General features: G+C 41.6%; 2 protein-coding genes across 2 annotated transcripts in view; both read right to left on the bottom strand.

Annotated features, from left to right (window-relative positions):
* The window catches only part of itga9 (integrin, alpha 9), a 43,965-nt gene extending 43,160 nt beyond the window's left edge, over positions 1-805 (bottom strand). Inside the window, exons 1-2 of the mRNA XM_070915531.1 lie at positions 615-805; positions 203-330 (exon numbers count right to left, since the gene is read on the bottom strand). Coding sequence (XP_070771632.1) covers positions 203-330; positions 615-805 — 319 coding nt within the window. The remainder of the gene's footprint in view (positions 1-202; positions 331-614) is intronic.
* Positions 806-2,814: 2,009 nt separating this feature from the next.
* Positions 2,815-24,583, bottom strand: golga4 (golgin A4). Its single transcript, XM_070915530.1, has 24 exons — positions 24,475-24,583; positions 23,208-23,285; positions 18,894-18,962; positions 18,457-18,783; positions 18,285-18,332; positions 18,070-18,126; positions 17,879-17,977; positions 16,887-17,040; positions 16,555-16,745; positions 15,285-15,368; positions 14,788-14,935; positions 14,522-14,700; positions 14,087-14,185; positions 13,816-13,971; positions 9,735-13,498; positions 9,516-9,637; positions 8,965-9,095; positions 8,250-8,339; positions 7,100-7,120; positions 6,935-7,003; positions 6,503-6,578; positions 4,680-4,777; positions 3,652-3,738; positions 2,815-3,499 (listed from the first exon to the last, which is right to left on the bottom strand). Exons 1-24 carry the CDS (start codon positions 24,550-24,552, stop codon positions 3,479-3,481), a joined length of 6,246 nt encoding a protein of 2,081 aa, XP_070771631.1. The 5' UTR covers positions 24,553-24,583; the 3' UTR covers positions 2,815-3,478.
* Between the last annotated feature and the right edge of the window lie 841 nt (positions 24,584-25,424).

The following is a 25,424-nucleotide window of genomic DNA, read 5'->3' as shown; positions in this document are numbered from 1 at the left end:
TAAGAGTAGTGTAGGCTGCTTTATTCTGGTAAAACAAAACAGATGCTTGGGGGAGTTTATGCAAAAGAGTGGACAAGAAAAAGCTGCAGGAAAGCCCAGCGTGTGTGTGAGTGTGTGTGAGTGTGGACCGTAGCACCAGATAGTGAACTTTTACGTGAGATGAGTGTGTTGTGTGCGTGCGTGGGTGCGTGTGGTGACCGACCTCTTCCCAGATCCATCTCTGTGCAGCGGCGCTCTGGGTTGCTGTGAACTCGACACTTATACACAGCTCCGGGAGAGTGCACTGAGCTGCTGTAGGTAGAGTTTGCCCGCGGAGCCCCTACTATCACCCTGCAGACATGAGGAGAGGGCAGCCAAACATATTACAGCGTCTGTATTCTGCGTCACTGAAACCTTTGAATTCAAAAAAAGAAAATCTGTAGCCAGCAGAAAAAGTAACAGTACAAACAGAAATGGCTTTTCATGAATATTACCCATTATTGTTGTGCATTTATTGGGTGCGGATGAAGCCTGAGCTCTGGAGACACTTCAACAGTTGCTTCAAAAGTACAAATTGATCGCACCATTGACAGAAAAGAACTGCATTTCCAGGAACAGTGCAAGATGGGACTCACCAGCGTGTGTTGTCATGATAATGCTCCAGCACAGAATAGCCAAAAAAACTAGAATTTGGTCCGCGGAACACCAAAGGATGTTCTAAGTCTACATTGTAAGAACAAGCCACTGAAATAGAGAGACAGACATAAAAAACATTTTGTAATCCCGTGTTTTGTCTCCGAAGAGGAGCCATCCCTTTGCGCATCATGCGTAATAACGCGGTGAACGTGTCCAAAAGGAAGAAGAAGGGAGGAAAAAACAATAAGGAGGAATTGTCAGCTCCTCAGTGGTCAAACTGTTACAAAACTATCTTTCACTGAGTTTGTCCCTGGTCTGGCGCAGCATGCAGGCGGTGGTGGCGTGAGGAAAAGGCTCGAGGAGGAAAGTTAACGGTCCGGTAAATAACGGTGCGTCAGCTTCTCTCCATTCTGTGTCAATCTGAGAAAGTTGTTGCTCGCAGGCTCCCTGTCGCGGAGATAAATGCGGTCAGTCGTGTCATGTTAACAACAAGCAGCCGGGATACGACCGGAAATGCGAGAGGGGTTTACTCAAAATAAAAGCACCGCTGTGGCTTGAGTGGCCTGGTGCATCTCTTGACAGTCGGAGGGGGTTTTAATGTGAAAGGTGAAACCGGAACGTGTGTTTTCATTCCGCTCCTCTGACACGGGTAACGCGGTCATGGAGAGACGCGGATGGTTTCGAGGCGCAAAGCATCACATTTCACCCGTGGGCTTCGGGGGCTCCGCTCACCTAAAGTGAGGGAGGAGGGCGCACTGCTGCCGCCTAACGTCCTCCACTCCCAGTGAACGCGGTCACGTCCTCATGTTCATATCTTAAGAAAAGCTTCAGTTTTAATGAGCAGTTTGCTGATTTATACTCATTCAAGATCTGAGAGAGTTCAAATGAGGCGGAGCGCCATATCTCAGCACAATTAGACAATGATAAGAGTGCACCGTTGTCATGAATGCAAAGCTTTATAAAAAGAGCTACATTTTACAAACCCACTCAAGAGACCCCTCTGATGTGGTTTCTTGGGACAAATCGTCTCACTATATTATATATCACTATATTATTATAAAAGTGGTTCCAATAACTTTTGGCTTGTGTCCCCCCTAAACAAAGTCTACTTGCAACCCCCGTCATCATCACCATCATGTCCACCAGTCGTTGTAACCAAAGACTGATTTTAATTTCCTTGTTTAAAAATTAAGATTTACAATAAAAAAGCAAATACTAAAGGAGAGACTGAAAATAAGCATAATATTGAGTAGCAGAAATGTGCTTTTTCTGCTTTTCTTGCTCCTCTGGCAACCCTCCAATCGTCAAATGGGGGTCCCAACACTTGGTTTGGAACCATCGTGTTACAGCTGTTTAGCTGTATGTCTGTATATATATCCTCCTGCACAGTAAATGTGATCTCTGCACTCTGTTTTAAGCCCCCCCCCACACACACACACTCTAATGTGTTTCGCTTATTGTTAATTCACCTGGATGTCTGAGCTTCACTGTGCAGAGTTTGACACTATAAAGATATTCTGTTGAATGTAGTCTGTCTGAACTCACCTGAGCTCTGAGTTTAAGACGGACAAGCATGATTTTGTGACATCAGAACCAATAACTGGTCCAACATACTTAATTATATTTGCATATTCATAGATTCTGACGTAATTTTAAAAATTTGTTTTACTTGTTCATTGATTTTTTGGGTGGAAAACCGTATCAGACACACACTTTTGTATGTTTACACTTACTTACACAGTATTTGTGTAATTATACAGTACATCTGTATTTGTATCCCCCTGTAAATTTGTTTTCTGCACCGAGTTAAAGTATGGTGAGAGCAACAGAGAACCAGTCAAATTCCTTGTATGTGTCATCATACGTGACCAATAAAGTTTATTCTGATTCTCATTAAATGAGAGTTTCCATAGTCTAATACAGGTACGGTATGTATGGAACACTGCATTTTTGTTGTGGAGGACAGAAATAAAAGGTCAAACAAAGGTTACTCTTGCTTAAGTATGTGACCAACTACCAACAGGATCTTTAAATTTGTTGTGATGTCTGCATTCCACACGTCTAGTCCAACAGGATGTTATCATACTTTATCGTCTGTTAGACGGGCGAAACAATTTAAAACCAGGTAATGAGATAAGCTATTGGATTTAACACGTCCGATACTGTATGATAATAAGGATAAAGGAGTGACAAAGGGTGTTCTGTAAATAAGATTTAATCTGTTAGTCTGAAAATGTATAGCAAGTCATATAGTGGCCTATAGCACAGTTTTAATCATCAGAGTAGAATTTACAGTTTTTGTGTTTCTATGTCAGTGTCGGTGACAATATATAAAGCATAGAAAAGCTGTGTTAAACAAACAAGGTCCAGAGGCCAGTATATATCTTAATGTGGTGCGAGTGCACAGTTAAAGGGTCGTTTACAGTTTTACACAGGAAGTGATTCAGACAACAGCACAACACAGAAACCTATAAATCAACTGACCTGTCAGCATCAATACGTGATAATGATATAATTTATTGCACAAGCCAATCTGTATAAACACATTCTAAAATTAAAAGGAAACAATTCAACTTAAATCTAAAACATATAAATTAACAAACTTAAAACTGGATTCATGGAAGATTTGTGTTTCTGGCATATTGTCTAATTCCCTCATACCTTTAGATATATTCACACATACTGCGCACACACACACACTCTTATGCCCCAGTTTGTGCTCAAACACACATACAAACACACCCACACACACATACACACAAAATGACAAGAATTGCAGAGAGAAGGGCTTGATCAAATCCACGGCAGTCTTCCCCTTCAGCAGCAGTAGCAGCAGATTTTCATCCGAAAGTACCCGAATCATTCAGACACTCAACAACCAAGGCTGTGGAGGGACAAAAATGATAAATGAGTCCAATTAATCATGCACTTATCAACGAGGAATTGTAGCCATGTGTTTTTAACTGCAAGAGGACTGGGAGTGACTTTAGTGAGTGAGCTCATGAAAGTATCCTCAGCAGGTAAACAGATGCTTACAGTCGATTTTGAGTCTTCTTTGTCCAAAACCTTTTGCGCTTGCTCTGGAGGAAACTTGAGCATGGAAGTAATCACTTTGGCCATCGTCTGCGGATGAGGAGCAAATAAATTAATACATTTTAAAAGAAATGTAAAAAAAGAAGCCCTGAACTTCTTCAACATACATATTTTGGTGCTCAGTGTCAAACATTTCCTTGTGTTCTTCATGTGTCATCTATGTCGCTAGTACAAGTTTTTAATATCCCTTTCACAAACACCAGATACACTAACTCCCTACCTTTGACACCATGATGATTTGATCCAATCAAATCAAGCTTCTGAGAAACAATTTGGTCCAACAACACCCCCCCCAAAAAAGATCAACTCCAGGCCTATCTGCCAGGGTGCATGCATTTCCCCATAAACACATGGGCTAATCAGAAACAGGGCTGCTGTGTAGGAAACCTAACCGCTCAACTAACACTAAACAAGGCCAGCATGTCTTTAAATGGCAAATCTGCGTCATGCAAGATGTATGTGCTAGCAGGCAGCCCAGGGGACATCCTCCACACAGGGGAGGTCTGCCATGTTGCCATAAAGACTAACAGTTTGCGGAGGAGCTGGGAAAGTCCTGCTGACTTTAGGACCATGTCAACAGCACTGTTAATTAGGGAAATCACTGTTAATTTCACCCAACAAGACTGGACACTACATGACTTTTATACGGTGTCCTAAATGGTCTCATGGCAGATGGAGGTAATTGGGGACCCAGCTCAAAAAAAAAAAAAAGGGGATGGACTGACTGTCCGATATCATCAGTTATTCTTTGAATTTGGTGGTTTTTAATTGTTTGGTTTCATTTCTTAACGACATTGTAATGTATTACAAAATACAACATATCAGACTCTGTCATGTGTAGACCAACAAAGTCCTGGACTTATTTCCATCACTGTCTCTGGTGTTTTCAAAGTCAACTAACAATTTATCAAGATGGAGAAAAGCAATCCATGTCTTTTGTGTATAATAATGTAAGAATAAAAGAAGCATACTTTTGTTTCCCGTCCCATCATGTATTCAAACAACACCTTCCTCAGGTACTCCATCTCAGTGGCTTCTGAGAGTGCATCAGTGCTGTTGAATCCAGGATCTGTAAAAACAAGCAAACAACAGGCATTTGAGTAAGACTGTAATAATCAACTGTCATATTCAAATAAGATGCAGCAACGATTTTAAGTAGTCAAACTTGTAGGTCATATGTGCTATATGTGAAGGCTATAAATTAAGTGCAGTGTTTTTAAAAGAGATAATGCATCTCAAAAGACTAATAGGTTAATACATTAAACAGATAAAAAATGAATATATTGCTATAAGATCTAAATCAGGATGCACAAACATTGCAAATGTACAGTGTTTATTCTTCTTGTCTGGTTTTAAATTAAGACAACAATGTCTGTCACTGTCAATTACTCCAGCTGAATTCTGACACTTAACAAAAAACAAAAAACAAAATCAGCCCAGAGCTTCAGGTCTGTGCTAGCAACCATATACAGAACCACTTTCTGCACAGGTATAAGCACCAACTATAAGCCCAGGAAAGAATGGCGAGGCTCAGCATGAGCACTTTAATACCGTAAAAGTCAAAGAATGGACGTTTTAATTCTCTGCCTGAAGCTATTACACCATTATCCCTCTAAAAACTATGAATGGGAAACCGTGTTAAAGCATGGACAGGGCTGGTAACACTTACACTACTGCTTCTACCACTGACATATCCCCACCAGGTCTTTAATACGGAACAACACCCACTTGCTCTCTTCTTATCTGGAATAATCATTCAGACGACACCAAACGTCTCTGCATGTGAGACAGTGCGATTGGAGGACAGGAAAAAGGTGACGGGGAAGTGCAAACAACTCTTTGATCTCTAGCATGAAGTAATGGGTCACCAATAAATCCCACAGCCTTTGTCCTGCTGACCCCATGTTGCCCCAGCTGAGCCTACCATCCTGCCAATCAGGGAGTTACAGACATGAAACCTGATATCAAGCGCCGTCTACCTGAAACCACAGATTTAAGTAGGATCAACAGATTCATAATGACTGGAAGACACTTTCACTCGTAAGTACTGTTGTCCAATCACAAGACAGAGTAGCTGTCAGATTGGATATAGTATGTGAAGTGAAAGAAGTAAAAGTCTGTATGGTGAGGGGTCCTGTGTGGGAACTGCTAAGACCGCAATCTGCAAAACACATTAAATCCAAGGATGGCTTCTTCACCGCCCCCCTTCTGACAGCAGATTCTCTTTATTACACCAGCAGGGAAGGTCTAAGAGGAGGGTAGAATTCACTCAATCTCCCCCATCGCCCCACACACTCTCACTCTGTCACACACAGCATGTTCAGTTTATGATATACTTGAGGATACTGCATTGACTTGCAGTCAGTATCTAGAGGCCTACCCTGACCTTAACCACAACGGTCTAACCCTAACCCTTACTCTAAGCTTAACCAAACCCTAATTACAACCCCAGCTTTAGTCTTAACCAGAAAGCCTAAAATCACGCTTAGTTGGCCAAAATGTCCTCAAAAGCATAGTTAAACCAGACCGCACACCCACACACCATCACACACTTACTCAGGTAGTGTGTCAAAACACCAACTCTGAGATGCTACGCTCTTGGGACAATAACTGTTAAATTCATGTTAACAATATATACATTTATGAGTTAAAATTCCTCTTCAATAAAATAAGTTGGGTAAAGTTTATGTTATAGTTTCCCATGATCTTGTACAGTGCATGGAGATGTTGTGCTGATCTAAAAGGAAATTGGCTCAAGAAGCAGAACTAAGTGATTCATGGTGTTAAACATTACCTTTGAATGTGCTCCCGAGATGAGTTACAACAGTCTTTCGGTGGAAGCATTTAATCTTGTCCTCAAGCGAGTGAATCTACCGTGGTGAAACACACAGGCACGCACACATTAATAATATAGAAAAGGCTCTTTGACCACAGTGGGTTAATTACATGCATTAGCCTAATTGTTGCATGGGACAGCATTTTGTTGATCATCCTTGGGGGATGTTTGTGAAGATGACGATGTGTGTGAGAAAAACCGTGGGAGGCGTTGCTCTGATTGTTTATAGGGTTAAACCAAATGTAAACAGATGTGCTGTGTAATTAAGTTGTTGCAGCAGGAGAGCAGTAGCTCCCCTCGCTGCAGGCCACAGGACCCTGGGAATACACTGCATGGGATTTGCTGTTCACTTGTCCCCGAGAAGAGCACGCACCGGTGCCCGACACTCACTCTCTCAACAAAGCCCTGCTCCTTCAGCCGAGCCTCGCTCAGCAAAGTCGTCTTCTCGGCCACCTGAGCCTGAGGTAGAGAGGGGACCGGACATTGATGTCAGTGAGAGCTGGAAGGTTTATGGTGGAGCAAGTAATGCAATGTGCCTATCACCAGCTAACATACCTGTAGTTCTTCTGCCCTCATCTGTGACCAAATAAAAAAGAAGAAGGAAGATTAAGAAGGAAGACATTATGTTAGAACAGAATAAAGAAAAGATACATGTGTAGTAACTGAATAAACTGTTCAGTTTAGCTCTAATTGTCGACAAACACAGTGTAGTTGTCACAGACAGACAAAACTGGACTCGTACTTCTGAAAGAGTGTTGGTCTGCTGTCTCTATGGAGAGACACACTGACCCACTGTCTAAATGAAGAATGGTCTGTGAGGCCCGTAGAAAGGAAAGGCCTCCCTGAGCTTAAACCCATACAATCCACCCATAAAGTTATTACCTCACCAGGGAAAAACGCAGAGAGAGCAGCGTAATTCTTTGTGTTTGTGTGCATCTGGACACAGCGTAAAAGGTAGAAGAATCGGTGCAGGGGTCTCATGGCACCTCAACACCTGGGTAAAACATCTCCCTGGAGTACTTTAGTCCTATCTGGCCCCTTTCCAGTACTCACATCTTGCATGCAAGTATTGCTGTAGTATAAATCTAAGGCCTAGAATCACCTCGTATGACGATAATTGAGAACAGGGATTGAGGCTCGCTGCCGCCTCACAATCTCTGTTTCCCGAGGAGAACATTCCTGAGTGATTCAGACGAGCTTCACAGGATCCGGCGCACTTTGGAGGGCAGCCACACGACTGCAGCGAGAGGCTGATCAGAGCAAAGTATGTAAGCAAATTGTCCCTGAGCTCTTAGACGGAATCCTTCAATTACGAAGTGAGACAAAGGGAAAGATAACCGATAACTGCGAAGTCTGTTAACCTGGACATGAACTTTCAAATAATATGGTACCTGAAAGGGCCTCGTGGCACTGACACAAAAATGCGTCTGGATTAAGCTGTCATTCAAAACTAGTAATGCTTCCATCAGACTCCAGCCTTTCCCCAGAGGAGGAGGAGGAGGGAGCTGAAGAGAAGTGATTTCATGCAGCCATTGTGAAGTGACTTACGATTTCAACAGAACCACCATATCAACTTAATCTAAACCTCCAGTCTCGTATAATAATAGCTGTAGGTATGAATTTCAACATCTGTGTAAATGGAAAAAATGCGTCAACCAGTTGTGACACCAGTCACAGTTGAATAGTGGGTCAGCAATGTATGTACCTCAGAAGTGGCTCCAGGGCTCCTTCCTTGCAAGTCCTCCAGTTCTTTCTGGACCTGCCACACTCTGTCTCCCATCTCCTCCTCTCGACTCTGGCAACAAAAAGAAAAAGAACATAAGTGAGTCATTTCCTATGTTTCATCTCAGCATCACAACTCAAGTATGTCGGCCAAATCACTCAAGTCGAGGCACTGCCTTATTTCAGACCTCCCACCCTTAATTATGTCTGGAGACAGCAAAGAAGACAATTTTATATTTGACCGAGCTCTGAATATATATCCTTCAGCAGGCGTTCATTGATGAGTCAGTCAAGATTTTCAGACCAGTGGTTCCCCCAGGGAGGGGGTTGCCAGAGGATATGTGGAAAAACTGCAGAGAAGTAGAATCCATGATTTGATAAAAAAAAAAAAAATATATATATATATATATATATATATATATATATAGATAGATATATATCTACATATTAAGTTTGCTATAACACTCAAACAATGTAATGGGTGAAAATGATGGTTAGTGTCAATGAAGGGGTACTTGAGTTCATCTGCCGGGGATGTGGGGATGTAAAAAAGGTTGGGAAACACTGCTTTAGACTAAGAGAAGAACAGTGTTAGCTTCCAAATGGTGGGTGGGGTTATTCTCCTTTCTGTGGTAAAACTGTACTGTGGCATCTCATCCAGGAAAAAAATGTTTTCAAGCTTCATCTATTTACAGTACCTGTAATACCTGTTCATACTTCTGAACAGTTCTGTGCAAATCATCCTCCTTCTGGGCAATCAGCTTCCTCAGCTGACTGGCTTCTTCGCGATGGCTGCTGATGAGCTCTGCTTCAACACTCTGGGCCTTCGCTGTGTTGAGGAGAGGGAAAGACGCCAGAGTTAGCACATAACCAAATTCATATTCCAAACCACTCAGTCACATCCCATCTGGCATGTAACATGATTTAACCAGGAAGGAAACAAGGAGAGATGGCAATTCAGACGCACTGTTTCCAATCGCAATGATCCCTTAATTTCGTTCCACCCAGTGTCGAGATTTTAAAAAAAGCATAATGTTTCCATGTAGTTATTCTGCCTGTTCTATTATTCTTCTATTGTACATGACAGTCAATCACATTTACTTTGATTTTCCACTTTAACACAGTTGTCTTTGTGCCTAAAACATTAGTAGAATTATTTAAATCACTCATTGGCCATGTTTTTACGTCACAGCTATAAATCTCGTCAAGTTTAATTTGATGAATGGAGAATTATTTTCTTCTGCCTCACCAATGGCCTCCTTCACTGCTGTATCAAGCTCTCTCTCCTTCAAAGCCATCTGAGTGTTGAACTCCCTCATTAACTGTTTGATAGTAGAATTGTGCTTCATTTCCACATCTTCCATCTCCACTCTATGAGAACAGATAGTAAAGGAAATGTATTAAATTAGTATGGAGACCACAAGCATGTGTATAAATGATTATTATCAACTTGACATCATTAACTTACTTCAGCTTTTTCTCATTCTCGTCTAACAACTCTTTCTTCATGTATTCTAGGTCCTGCTCGTGCTCCTTCCTCAGTAATCGGATGTCTTTCTGTAGCCTAGCAAAGTCCTTGTGGATTTTCTCTTTCTCGTTCTTCACCTGACTCAGATTGTTCTTGAGAGACTCTAGAGAATTGCCGTCCACTTCTTGCATCGTAGAGTGGTTTTCCATCATGCTTTGCTGCACGCTGCTACGTTCCACCTTCATCTCCGCCTCAGGCTCTGATGGACTTTGGACCTGCTTAATGGTTGCCTGATGTTGATCGAGCTGGGCAGCTTTCTCACATACTTCTTCTTTCAGCCGATTTATTTCTGCAAGAAGGTTTCCGTTCTGCTCTTCTGCCTTTTTTAGCTTTGCCTCGATTTCTTGTAGCGTTTCTTGGAGCTCCCCTTGTTGTGCTGCATCTCTCTGAAGCGAGGACAGCTTCTCTTCATACACGTTTTTCAATTCCTCCAAAGACTTTTCTTTCTCAAGCCTCTCATTACTCAGAATCTGTTCAAGTTGTTGTTCCTGCGCTTCCTTAAACTTGACAAGAGCTTCCTCAAGCGTTTTTGTTTTCTCTTCTAATGTCTCTGTGTGTTGTTTGCCGGATGCTTCACTGCTCTTGATTTCCTCCAGGCTGGTCTGAAGAGTCTTGATCATCTGCTCTTTTTCCTCGAGCTGCGAGGTCAGCTGTTTCTTAATCTGCCCGATTTTCTGCTCAGCTTTCTTCTTCAGCTCTGACACTTTCCTAGCACTCTCTGCAGACAACTTCTCTTCAGATGCCTTCAGACTCTCCTCTTTGCTCTCGATAATCTCATCTTTCATCTTTTCAAATTCCTCCCTTTGACTTTCAAGCTTGTGTTTACACTTTTGGTTGTCCTCCTCCAGGGAGCGCAGTTTTTCTACCATCTCCTGCTCCAAATTACCGTTCTGAGTGCACTGCATCTGGGTCTGCTGTAGCTGCTCCACCAACTCTCTCTTTTCATCCTCGCTGATGCTGTGCTGCTGTTTGAGGTCAGCTGTGAGTTGTTCGCACTCTTTTGTCTTTAAGGCCAACTGCTCCTGAAGCTCACCAAGGCGACTGATGCAACTCTCCAGCTCCAGGGTAAGTCCACTGACCTTCTGCTCCTTCTCGCTCAGCACCTGGTCCATCTCAGACTTGCTGATGGACTGATTGTCAATACTTGCTGTCAGCCTTTGCAGAGTGTCGTTCTTTTGAGAGATTTCGCGCTCCAGCTCGTCGAGCCTGCTCTGTAGAGACGTAATAGCGTTGTCATTCTGGGTGAACTTTGTCTCTGCCTTGTTCTTATACTCAGACAGACTGTTCCTGAGTGCATCCGCCTGCTCTAAAGCAGACTTTCTCTCCTGCTCTAATCTCTCGATGGTCTCCTCCATTTGTTGTCTCTCCTCTTTATACTGCTGCTTCAGCTGATTTATGGCTTCCTCCTTTTCTTTTATGCTACTGGCAAGCTGATTTTTCAAGTCGCTGATGATGTTTTCCAAGTTAATGATAAGCGACTCGTTTGCTTTCACACTTTCTGTTATGATTCTGTTTGCTTCACTCAGCTCCTCAATTTTCTGAACTTTCTCACTGACAGACTGAGAATGATTCTCCTTCTCATCAGTTAAGGCTTTGATATGCTCCGTATGAGCATTTACCTGAGCAGTCATCTGTTCTAATGAAATGCATAGATTCTTATTCTCCTCCGTCTGCTGGCGGAGATTCTCCTCTAAAGTGCAAATTCTATCTATTTTAGTAAGGATAATGTCTTTGAGGTGCCCTACCTTCTTCTGACTACAGAGCAGTCTATCTTTCAGCTCTTTCAACCTACATTCAACTCTTTGACAGAGCTCATTAGATCCCCACTCCACTTTAGACTGAACCTCCTTACAGCAATGCTCCATTTGGTTTCTGATCATCATGAATTGCTGCTGGAACTCTGCTTCCTTGGCTTGTAGCTGAATGGCAGTTTCCTCAAATTTATTCTGCAAGTCCTCACTTTCCTTACATCTAGAACCTTCCAGTGCTTTAAGCTGCTTTTCCGTTTCCTCCAATTTATCTGACATGGTCTTTAACTTCTCTCTGTTCTCTTCCTTTGTTGTGTTGAGCTCGTCTTGGAGGGAGTTTCTCTCGTTCAGAGCCTGGTTAAGGTTCCTCTCCACCGACTCCGTTTGCTCTTTGAGTAACGCTTCACCCTGAGACAAACTCTCAAGTTTAACTGCTGCTTCGTTAAGCTCTTCCTGCAGCTTCTGCACGGTGGTCTCTCGAATCGCCAGGTCTTCCTTTAAATCTTTTATTTCACACAACACTTGCTCGCTCTCCTCTTTGCCTCTGCTAAGTTGCTGAGAAATTTCCTCCAGTTCCTGAGCCTTCTCCAGTAATATGAGTGAGTGTTTCTCCATTAATTCTTCCTCCTGCTGTAGTAACTTCTCCTGCCAACGATGCTCCAGCTCCTCAATTCCATTCTTATGGGTGTCATGTAGCTTCTCCAGTTCTTCCTTATGGTTGACCAGCAGCTCTGACATTGCACTGCTGAGGCCTTGGGAACTTTTTTGGGCCATCTCTACAATTTTCTCTTGAACTTGTTGCTCTTTCTGCTGAAGCTCTGTCTCCTTCTTTGCAAGTTCCTTCTTCATGTTTTCTTCATTCTGCTGAAGCTTTCTCTTAAAACTCTCGTGCATGTCTTTGGCCTTCTGTTTAAACTTTTCCATTTTTGTTTCCTGTGTCTTCAGCTTAGCTTCAAACTCAGTTGTAGTGTTTTTCATCTTCTTCTCATGGGCAGCTTTTTCATCATCCAGCTGTTTCTGGAGGCGTGTGTGTTCTTCCTGCTTGGTGTTCAGTTCAGCAGTAAATGACTTCTCCTGTTCTGAGAGCTCATTTCTGCTCTGCTGTAATTGGTGCTCTAGTTCTTGAACAGACTTCTCTTTCTGTTGACAATCAGTCTTTGCTATTTCCAACTGATGCTCCAAATCTGTCAAATCCTTCTTACACTGATCAAGATCCTCTGAGAGCTTACTGAACTGTGCATTAGATTCCTTTAGAGTACCATTTTCTAGTTGGGATTGTGATAAACGTTGCTGTAGCTCCTCCAATTCCTTAACCATGACATTTAATTCTTGTGATTCCTCTTGTAGTGTTTTTTCTCTTAGGATGTGTTCTTCAATTTCCTTTTCCTTTTCCCTCAGAACAATCTTCAACGCGTTAACTTCCTCCTTTAGAGTCTTCTCCATACCTCCAAGTGACTGCTCGTGGTTCTGTTTGATATTTTCAAGCTCTACATTGTGCTTTGCCACCTGACCTTGAAACCTCTTCTCATGTTCCTGTTGAGCCAAACTATGAGCATCTTCAGCTGCCACCAACTTCTCCTCCAGAAGCTGTTGACTCTTCAAAGCCTCAGAAAGCTCAGCAGAAACTGCTTCTAGCTCTGCCTGCTTTGCATCCAGCTTCTCTAAAGTTTTCTGGTTCATGTCTTCAACATGTGCTTGGAATTGCAGTTCTTTATCTTTAAGAAGGGTCTCCACTTCAACTCTGTGTTTTTCCTTGAGCTCCTCAAGAGCAGCATTATGCTGCTGGGTCAGGGCTCCTTTGTGCTTTTCCAGCTGCTCCTGGTGCTTTTCCTCTAATGCAGAGATTTGCTCTTTGTGTTTATCCTTCAGCTCATTCAACTGACTGGAAAGTTCATGAGACAGACTTGGTCCATCTTGTGAGATCTTCTCCAGACAGCTTTCCAGCTCCAATGTTCTCTGCAATGACATACATGTAGGTTGTTAGATTATTCTATAAAGTAACTACAGTTAATAATTTAGACACTATTACAACACTTATATCTACCCATTTTACTTTGCAACACACTGCAATTACAGGAGTACAGTAGTGTACAGTACATGCGTGAGTTCCTGTAGAGCTTAGATCTTGCCACATAAATAAATACATAAGCACTCTTGTTCATCAGTTAACATGGACATTAACAATGATTTCAGCCTCAAGGGATTCAGTCAGCCAAAATGAACAGGTCCAATATTGTAACAATATCATTTACAAAAAAACAACAACAACTCACAGTTCTTGCAGCTTCCAGCTCCAACTGTATCTCTTTAACCCTGTTATCAGCTTCTGTCCTCAGAGCCGTCTTCTGTAACTCCACATCCTCCAGAGCCAGAGAAGCCTGCTGTTCTCGCTCCTTGCCCAACTGTGCAAACTCCTCTTTGCATTTCTCCTAAATACACAAGCAGCACAAGCGTGTCAAATCAAACATTTAGAAGTGACTGTTTTTCATCTGATTTACTTGATTATGTTGTGAGTTTACAAGGATGAAAACATTTGGCACATACCACAGCTTTGTTGATTTTGGCACTCATCTCCTCTTCTTTAGCAGTCAAAGTTTCACTGTGGAGTTTTTCCATATTGGCCACCGTTTCCTCCGATGATTTCTAATAATATTAATAATAATAATAATAATAACAAACCTGATTTATATAGTGCTTTAACTGTGTTCTCAAAGACACTTTACAACACGACATACATATATTAATATAAATATTAACAAAGTGCATCAAAACTGAATAAAAAAGTTTACATTGGCAATATTGTTAACAAGAGTTTGCAGTTTCCTATAATCATTCCTGATACGAACACTTCAATTGGCAAGTCCAGGTTACTGCTTAGCTTCTATAACGTGACTGTAATATGTCATGTAATGTTAATGTACTAATGACTTCTTCAAATGAAAATAAATGCAGAGCGTTCAGCAGCAGTCACTTCCTGACCTTCATGATGGTGACAACCTCCTGTTTGACTCGTGTGAGCTCCTGCTGCAGACTCTTCCTCTCCTCCTCACTGGCCCTTTCAACTTCTTTCACTTGCTCCTCCAGCTGAACCTGCAGCTGTTTTCGGGCCTCCTCTGCCCTCTGAGCTACACCCAGTGCCCGTTCAAGTTCTTCAAATGCTTTGAAAACAAAACAAAAAAATACATCACTGAGATATCCAGAAAAGACATTTTTCCTGTACACTTACAGAAGTTGATTCCACTCACCTGATTTCTCAGCCTTTTCTTTCTGTTCCTGTAATTCTTCTTTCTGGACAGTAGCCTGCTGGAGCCTGGAGCGTAGCTGTGCAACCTCCTCTTCTTTCATTTCCAGTGTCTCATGCATCTGGCGCTTTGTCTCAGCAATGACCATTCCCTAAAAGCCAGCAACCCATGAAAGAATATCAACCGTGTAACTGTACTGTCTGAGCAAATGAATTGCCACTGAAATTTATGTTGATTCGATAAGCACCATCTCTATATTTTACACCCTAACTCAAGCCCTGCGTCTGCAATTGTTTTTGACTTTTAGTGCTTTCAGCATTCCTCACAGAGACCTCATGAGCTGCTATCTGTCCTGCAGAGCTGGGGTCAAAGTTTAACAGAAACAACATGGGGCTTCAAGGTGTTGACTTACTTACTCAGTGGCAGGGTAAAAAAACATGTCTAGTTTTCAAATACACCTTCAATCAAGATGTGACTAAAGCCTAAAGCTACACAACCACCTTGTCCTGCTCCAGCTGTTCAATGAGGTTCTTGGCATCACGCAGCTGAGTGATCAACTTAGTCTTTTCTGTTGTGTGCAGTTCCTATAAACAGAAAACATTTGACTGAATTACAAACGAGAATGTCACATATGTCCAACTGACAGTACAACAAAATATATCCCACTTTACACAGGGCCATTTCTGATTTTTGATCATTTTTATGCTTTGGCCAGATAAGCAGATGTCTTTTGCACCACCCAGGATGCCTCACCCACAAGCCAAATAACCAGAGAGTGTACACAAGCCCAGCTAAACCAACAAGTGACCCAAATTACAGCCCAGTTTAGCAGCAGTGGCATGTAGTAGCTATGTATTTGTGCCACCACTGTGTAACCAGTGGTTACACAGCAGGGAACGCTGGGCTGACTGTATTTCTCAGTTGCTGATAAAAAATGTGAAATTTTGTGAATATACAAAAAAAGCCAATACAGCACACAAAATTCTGTCAACCAGACTGTAAAAAGGAATTCAAAAACCCATGAGCTGAATGTCTGGAACCGTAGACAGATGGTCTGTTTTATGGGATATTTGTCTGAGGCAGGGGATGAGCACAGCATAGCCCAGCAGTTCCAGGATGCATTCGTGCTGCTTAAGAGGGCTAAATGCCTGTTAACCTCTGCTTTTCCTGACACAGGAAAGGCCCTTTTCCCAAACAGAGTGCAGATTCTACACAAAAAAAAATGATGGCAATAAATGAAAGCAAGTCAATCAACATACAGTCACAGACAAGCTGTCTATTATCACAGTGTCTTTGTAACAACAAACATGTGTTATCAGACGCAGCAAAACATCTGAGCAGCTATGGACAAGCTAAACAAGCCGATCATACCACTGGAGCAAAATGTTTTGAAATCAATGAAAACAATGGTTCAGTCATGTCACACTGACATGAACCCTCGTCCTGGAGCTCGGCCAGAGAATTTGGATGTTCGGACTCTGAGAACCACAGCAAACCACTGTGTTACAGAGATAATGGAGTCATATTATCAGTGGACCATAAAGACAACATTAATGACCCTAAACACACTGTTGAGTGATTTACTGCATCTCAGCTCGGTCCCATTTTAATCAAACCTCATCGTAATTACAGTTTACCGCCATATCAATTTCTAGCGAGTGGCTGTCTTCAGGAAATTGCTTTGAAATATCTGGTTACCTTATTGACATTATCTAAAATGTATGAAAAATGCCCTAATATTACAGCATCATTGCTGTTAAGGTTAGCCACCTTCATCTTCTCTAACTCCTGCAGTCTCTCCTGCAGCTGCTCCTGCAGTGTTTCATTCTCACTGCCCAGCTGGGCGCTCCGCTCCTTGTGTGTACGCATGACTTCTTTGCACTTCTGCAGTAGGTTTTCCTGCCTCTTCACTCTCTTCTGCAGAGCCTCCATTAGTTTGGTTGGATCACTGTTGCCCTCTCCTGCCCAGAAAATAAAATGCACTGGTTAAAAAATATCATTAAACCAAAATAGAAATTATTCTCAAATACGTCTCATACAGAACTTAATGCTTTGGTTTTGCTTCTAACCTAAATAAAAATATACACAAAAGGTTTGCTTACCCTCAGTGACTTCAGACTCTCCTCCTTGCTCCTTCAAAGGACTTTGTGGGGAAGAGCTGGAGTCTGAAGCATCCTCAGATTGAGGGACGTCACCCTCAGGTGGCACAGCACCTCCTTCAGAGACACCCTTGACTCGTTTCTTCAACAGAGCAACCTGTTAGAAAGAGCACAGTTAGTGAAATAAACCTCTGTCTACTTGGGTTTAAGACCCAAATCTGGCATTATTATTATTATGCATGCTGCACTTTGTACATTTAACTTTTAGTGTACATATAGATATATAGTCAAAACATGGGCGGCATGGTGGTGCAGTGGTTAGCACTGTCGCACGGGAGGTGAAGCTGGTTAGAGCGGGTTGGGGGTTCGATCCCCGGCTGCCCCCGTCATGTCGAAGTGTCCTTGAGCAAGACACTGAACCCTAAGTTGCTCCCGATGGAGACCAGCACCTTGCATGGCAGCTCGGTCGCCATTGGTGTGTGAATGTGTGAGTGAATGGGTGAATGAGACTTAGCTGTAAAGCGCTTTGGGAACCGTGAAGGTTGAAAAGCGCTATATAAGTGAGATCATTTACCATTTACATCACAACAAAGAATAATGTTAAATTAAATCTAGTCTCTCTGATAGCCACATTCATTAGTTAATCACTGAAGTAAAAATGACTTTATGGAATGTCTTTGATGTCTCTGAAACGATTATCTTCATCGTTTTTTTTTTTATAATTTCTATTGCTTTGTTAATCAACCATGTTTATTCAAAGTACTTCAGAGTACTGACTATACGTTGTACCAGTGGCAATCTAACAGTATATCATTGAGTTGGTTCCATGTATAAGTCAACATAGTAATGTGTGATTATGGTTAGTGTAGCTTGTTCAAAGTCAAATTTGAACATTTTTCAAGCGTTGTGTAGGTTAAGAATACATTTCTGCCCGACATTAAGTCAAACTTTGCCCCATATAAAAAATATATCCATGCCACCATCCATGTACTCGCCTGTGTTTGGAGTACAGTGATCATCTGGTCTTTTTCCTCTAGCGTAGCATCAAACTCGTCCTGTAGGTGTTTCTTGGCCTGCTGGTCCATTTGAAGTTCCTAGAGATCATTCAATAAATTCACTCATACGTAAAGTTTTAATCAAATAGGAAAAACTGAGACACAACAACATTCATAGCACGTAGCCATACCTCCCGCAGCTCCCCTATCCTGCGGAGAGATTTATCTTGACTCTGACTGAGGATGACCTGAGGTGAAGGAGAACAGAAATCAACATCTAATCAGTTCAGGTTACTATTTTTTTTTTCTCTCTCTTTAAGAAAATTGTCTGGATGAGAATCGCCTTGGGAAACACATCATATCAAAAATTAAGTATTAGCCAACATTGCAGTTAGATGAAAATTACCTGCGTTTTTTCTTTATCTCGTTGGACTGTTCGGTACGCAGTAACCAGCTGCAGGGTTAAGAAGTGGAGGTGTGTAAAAAGGGAAGAAGTTATTTAGTTATACTCTTGTATAGCAATGTACTATACACTCAGATTTGAATCTTCTAGGAGCCATTCTCTGTGTGACTCTCACCTCTGAGTACTTCCCTCTGTACTTCCCCAGGCTCCTCTCCACTCTGAGCAGTCGGTGCACCAACTGCTCTTTAGAAAGGGACTCTGCACTTCCCGGTGGCTCCTCGGCCTCACTCTCAATGTCCGAGGGGGGATCATATGTGGGGGCCCCTGGGGACTCGTTTTCGCCCAAAGGTGTCAGGGAGTCACGCGATGAGCTTCGGACCAGGCTTTCTTTAGACGGAGAGCGGAACAGGTTTTCTGCCCGACTGGCACCACCACGAATCAACGACTCCATTGAGGGAACTTTTAACTGCAGTTTCTGGGCAAATGACTGTGTCTCCTCTCTCTGTTGAGACATTGGGAAAACGCTAATTTTACACATATCAAAGAATGAGCATTACAACATTAACTTGAAGACCAAAGAGGAGGTAGGAGAAGATTGGGTAATAAACGTACATGAGGAGACGCACTTCCATCCCCATTGATGCTACCTCTGGGAGACCTTGCTGTTCCTTTAGAGGCACTCTGCAGATAAAAAGACATTATGAGAGAAAGGAAAACTGTGCTAGTGAACTTGTCCTGGGCCAGTTAGTCATCCACACCCAGCGTGGCTCTCCCTGATTACTCTGGAGGGAGCAATATTAGTATTGCTGGGAGCAATGCAGGGGCAATGGGTACCCTCATGCAACTTGGAAAAAACAGAGGGGTTAAATACATAAAAGAAGGCATCTCTACTGTACATTAAATAAAAAGGGTTAAAACTAGACTCTACAGAACAGCCATGAGGTCAGAACAAACAGACAGTTAAAAGTCAAGTAGGAGAGCTGGTATCTGTAGTGTAGTGCCATGTGCAGCAGTATTACAAGAGCACAAGAGAGTCATAATTGAAGTAGGTGAACATTGAGCAGCTTAGTTGGTTTAGTGGACTTGTTTAGTTGAAAGCATATCAGAGTAAGCAAATTTTCTCCTCCCTCGTCCAGCTCCAAGCTACTCCTTCCTTTGGATTACTGTGCAAACCATCCAACAGTTCTGTCCTGTTTCTTGTGGACATGTTCTTAATGAGAGTCACTTCCAGGATCTGTTTTTGTGGGTTAGGAAATGTTTTTTATTCCTTTTTTTAACTTTGGGGTTTTTTTTGTGAGGGATGGTGATTCTGATTAAATGTATTTTCATTCTAGTGCATATAGGGGCACTTGTTTGATTCAATGGGTGTGTGAATGTGTGTTTGTGTTGGGGTCAACTGAGCTAAATAAATATAAAGGAAGCACTAACTTCACTGTAAGTGATATCATAAAGAAGATGATATTGATGAAGGCAGAGTTTGTAAGAAAACTGACTTCATTCTCACAGGTTTATGTGAATGGACAGGGATAAAAGGGCCACATTTAAAAACTCCATATAGTACACAATACTTCCTGACTTCTTTCACTACTCCACCATGTGTGTAATCCCATGTCGAGGCATTCAAGTCACCTTTGACGACTTGAATACCTCTACTGTGTTTCAGTACTGCATGTCCAAACACTCCACTTCCTGATTGACTAAATTCAAAGTGGTTCTGATTCCCAAATCCTGTGACTCACAATAGTAACTATGACTACTTCTACCTTGATCAAGTACCAACCAAACACACAGAAAGATTCCCTGAATAGAGCTCTGATCAAACACAGCTGGCAAAACAAGTTTGTACCACCAAATGTAAAAATCAACTAAATGAATGAGATAGTTTGATGGGATCACGATCACTGGATTGAGTAATTAACATTTTGTGTTGATAACATTTTAGTAAGATGTAGATGGAACATGACAAAGACATCGCGATGGATCTAAGATATTTGTGGTTCATCACAAGAGATGATAATGACGCCAGTTGTAGTGGCAACACATTCAAATTCTCCAGACTGCACAGCAATAATTCACTGATCTCTACCGTCTATTATTGACAACAGAGGTTGTATCGACAGAGGAAATGGTTTCAGGCTAACCTGTTGAGTACACTGCAGTTATATATTTTCAATTCAATTCTATTTAGCCTAGCTATAATACAGTTAGCTACAAGACAAAAGAGTTCAAGACTCAAACACTGATTTACTCAGTTTACCAGTATGCCCTTACTGGCGTCAGTAAATACTGACAAGCTTATTCAGATGTTACCACTGACCCCAGTCGAAGACGTTCATATTGTATAAAATAGATGTACATTACAGGAATTGCAAATAACTAGACTTTAAACGGAGGAGTTAGTTAGTAGTTAAAACACAAATATCTATTTACATCAAACAGACATTTTACATTACACGTTACATCAAATATAGACATACAAAATGTAAGCAAAATGAATGTACTGTATGCATTTAAGATCTGTTCGTATCACAAATGATGAATACTTAGTTGTTTCAAATGTTGTTTTCCTCTCGTCATCTTACTGCCTCCACATATGAGCGTACATCATCTAGTTTTTGAGGTCCACAAGGGTATCTATGAAGGCACTCTGGTCTGTTTGTTTACTTGGAAGAGTTACAAGCAATTTAACATTTAAACTGCTTGAAAAGCCTGTCCATAGCTTGTAAAATGGAAACATCAACTCTCCAAATAAACAGACTTGTCGGGAGAAGGGACAAACGCCATCAGGCAACATAACAGGGTGTTGGGGGTCTATAAAGCAAGCAACTAAGGATACCTAAAGACAAGGGGGCAATATTCAAATTCTCTGACAGATAATAACTGAAAGGTAGGGCAATAAACCAACATACAGCAGAAAGCACACAAGCTTCTATCCCACAATGTAAACCATAACTCCCATTATATGCAGGGTTAGCCTAGATATGAGATGCCTTCTTGTTGCTAAATCCAAAGGAAACAGGAGACAGAAAGCAGGGAACAAGCTGTCCCTACTTGGGCCACAGTCCTCTACCGATTCCCCAAAGGCGCGGAGATGGGAGGAAGGAACAGGGCAAGAGGAGGAGGAGGAGGAGGAAGAGGAGACAGATGAGGAGGAACAGACAGGAAGTGAGGACAAACTCACCACACTGGCTACCTGGGCCGTTTTGGGTCGTTTTGAATGGTCCAGAGCAAAGATAGTATACTCAGAGAGAAAAGCGGGCTCTGCTATCATCCCGGCCAGCATCTGACCCCGTCAGAGCAGTAACCGGACGAAAGGTGGGGAAAGGAGAGGAACACAGAGAGCAATGAGAAAAACAACACCATGAGTGTGAAGGGAGTGTATAGCCAGACTGTCCAGAAGAGACTGGCAGAGAGAGACTGAGTTGGATGGAGAGAGAGAGCAGAGAGAGAGAGGGAGAGAGAGACTACATGGGATAGGAAGAAAAATAAGAAAAACAGGAAAGTGAAACACTCAATCAGCATTAATGTTATGAATAACAGTTTGACATCTCTGTATGTAGTCTTAAGTTGGGATTTTAATAAAAATAGGCTAATTGTGCCTCTAATAATCAAATAAACACTCTCAGAGATGTCAAAGTGTTAAAGATTTGTGAGGTGAAAAAAAGATGCTGCGATGATAAGAAGCTTCTGAGTTGAGGGCACGCGTGCCCAAGTTACAACAACACATCTGTGCTTCCAAGGGATAAGAGAGAAAGTAGAGTTCAGAAACCTGACCAAAGGGGGCACTGTCACTATTCCAGTTTGGGGTCTGCAGTGTTGAAATGTAGAAAACTTGTCATGAACTAGTCATTTTTTTGTTTTTTTATCTAAAGATCAAACAGCCCAGACTGTGAACGTCCATATCTAAGCTCTAAAATGGATGTATTAACCATATGTTCCAACACCAATCTTACAGTCACGGTCAGTACCTCATTGCCGGTCTACCTCGTCCGTCTAATGAATCAAGGAAGACTTGCATAAGCTTGCCCACATCCACTGGGGGGGGGGGGGGGTATTGCAACAAATCACCAGAGAAAGAAAAACACTGAGAGGAGGATACATCAATTATTCATACACGTGCTGAAATATGGTCTGCTCTCTACCATTAAAATGTCCTTCCCAATGTCTCTAAATGGGAATCTCTTTTGGGCAGCATAATGAAGAAAAAGAACTAGTTTTGTGTCATCAAATTAGCCCTTGTATATATATATATATTCTCTGACATGTAATTTATGTTACAAAGATTTCAAACAAAAGACCACATTACAATAATTGTCCAAATGCTATTAAAGATTAACATCTGATTTTAATCTAAATTTTGACTGCATTGTCCCATGTGATAATACATGCTGTCAAATGACAGTGAAACTTAACAGACCATACCTGTATGACAAGATCATCAGTTATCACAATGTTCCGGCTCATGTGTTCTTATGATATTATAAGAAGCATGGTGGTGATAGATTGTCTGTTGCCTTAAGTCATGGAAGAGCTATGATTTAGGAAATGTGCTTCGGGAATAAGTGCAGGGAATAATATGCATCTATTATTATATTAACAAATTATGATCAGTCTGGGACAGAGAGTTGAGGTTATTTCAACTTAACTTTAGCTGAGAAAATTAATAGCCTACACTCTTTGAAAACTGAAAGCACTACTTGGTCACTGATTTACTTTCACTTGTCACAGCCATCACAAAGGAACTGGTTTGTTATTGAGGGAGCATTAAATATAACAAAACACATGACAGACTCTTGAGGACTGACAAAAACGTTACTTTGCATTGGAAAATTAGAAGCTGGGGAGAGAACATGACATCTCTGCAGGCTGCAGTGTGAGCTCACAGATATTAAACATATATCTATCACAGGCTGATGCCGCGCTCACCTCTCTGTCACGGGGAGAGGGTGTGCCATCATGAGGAGACGGGGGTGTGTGGCTGCTGCGCCGGTCTCCACTGCCCATCTGTTCAAATAAATAAAACAGTATTTGTATCAAAAACAAAGAATCCCTCTCCCCAAATTCCCCTTTCCCCTTTCTTTTTCTGACAAGGTTTTGTGAATTAGTCTTTTAGTTACATACAATAATTTCATGGACCTCTATAATACTGCTATTTGCCTAATCTAACTTTTCCTGTCATTGTACCCTACCAGCTTAATAAACTGATTTTGCAGCAAGACAATTGGTCTCATGACCTGCAAACACAAACAGACTTTACGTAACAAACTGAAGTTTGCTCCACACACGGTCACATACAGAGCAACTCAAACCATTGATAAAAAGTAAGCAAAGAAATGTCATGCACTATGGAAAAGGGCTTTTTAACATTTGAAGCAACTTGAACACAATTACTAAAGGTTGGCCATAAATACTAATTGGTAGCCTTTCCCACCTACAAAGGATATGTGGATTTTGGATTTAAAAGCAAAACCAAACAACAGAGCTTTTAAGAGGCTAAATCTATTAAAAATATGCAAAACATGGACTAACTGCTATGACAAATAAGGACAGGTTGAACCTGACCAGCAGGGTGATGACAGGCGGCCCTTTCATACACTGCAAACTATCGTTAAGCCCAAGATGAAGCAATGATTGTTCCCAATGATTATTTACTTTAACTTCCACGTTGAAACCTAGTTTCTCTGACCTTTCATATTCATATATTCATTTGGCACTGGCAGGATTTGCATGTGTCAAATGAAGTTGACAGCTGAAGCGCACGCAAGCAAAATACAACAGTCACGCCCATATTGGTATATAAACGTCGATTATAAGATTTCTGGCTACAAATAAAGTTCATGGTTGGCTGCCTGTTGATGTTTTTCTACCAGGAACAGTGAGATATACCAGTAACGTAAAGTTTTCTGGAACTCTCCTTACTAGCAGCACCTAATGACAGCTAAGTTAACTTAGGCAGCTAAGTTACTTAGCATGGTGCTAACGTTTAGAAGAAAGCAAAAGGGCCAACCGACAAAACAAACTAACAACAGCTGATATCTTACTAAGTTATGTCAATGAGATGTTACTAAACGATCAGTTTAGAAGAATGAACTATAACTTCTGCGATACGACAGCTATCTTCCTTGGCTAGCACCTCAGCTGTGTAAATAGATGTTAGCTTAGCTAGTTAGCTCCCAGCAACACAACAACCAACCTGGGCCTGCTGTGGTGACTGCGCATTCCTCTGTGGTGACTGCTCCTCGTTTATCTTCTGCTTAAGTTTTTTAAACATCTTGTCACGCCGATGTAGCAAACAGCTGTCGAGCAGATGACTACTATCCGGCGGAGATGTATTTTGTTTTTCTTTAGCCTGACATCCAGTCCTCTGTGCTATCGCTTCTGATTTCCAGCAGGTGAACGGGCTCTCTGCGCATGTGCGGCCAACGTGGAGGAAAACTGAAACGTCAGAGTTAAAGGGCCAGTACTGTGGTATTGTTCAAAGTTTTTAAGATACAATATTTTGATTTCCCTTTATCCAATACATATAAAAATGGAATATGGAGTAAAAAAAAACAGAGAGATCTCAAGAGTTGCGCCTCCAGAGGTGTGTAAGAGTTGGCCAATGGCTGTCCACGGCTATGTCCCGCCTTACAATCTGAGGGTGGCGATGGACTGGTGAGGTGGAATGAGGATGCAGCTGCACCACCGAATGATAGATGGTTAAGGACCTCACCAAGCCTGCTGAGTACACAGGTATGTGATGTGTCTTCACCTTATTCCAACATCATAACTATGAGAAAAAGGAGAATGTAGTAAATCCTTTGCTTTCTGTTTTGAAAGAAGGTGACAGACATGATTTATCTGAGCAGGTATGTAAGAGCCCAGTTGGATGTGTGAACTAAAGTCAAGCCAGAAGAAACCAGATTTGTTCCCATGAGTGTAATCACACGGATGAGAAAGCTAGTTATCTATTATTTTGTCCTTCTCGCATTGTTTCATTTAAATCCTTTTTACAACCCTAAATAGGTAAGAATTATTCAGTATTTCACAGGAAAAGCCATACATTTGAGAAAAGTCAAACCGACCCCTTTAGACTTTAACCAAGCACAAAATATGAACATAAAAACTAAATAAACTTAATAGAAAATATTATCTAATATCTAA

The sequence above is a fragment of the Enoplosus armatus genome, chromosome 12, assembly GCF_043641665.1.
Source record: "Enoplosus armatus isolate fEnoArm2 chromosome 12, fEnoArm2.hap1, whole genome shotgun sequence".
NCBI lineage: Eukaryota > Metazoa > Chordata > Actinopteri > Centrarchiformes > Enoplosidae > Enoplosus > Enoplosus armatus.
Note: the sequence above shows the minus strand (reverse complement) of the source record. Positions and strands in the feature narration are given on the sequence as shown.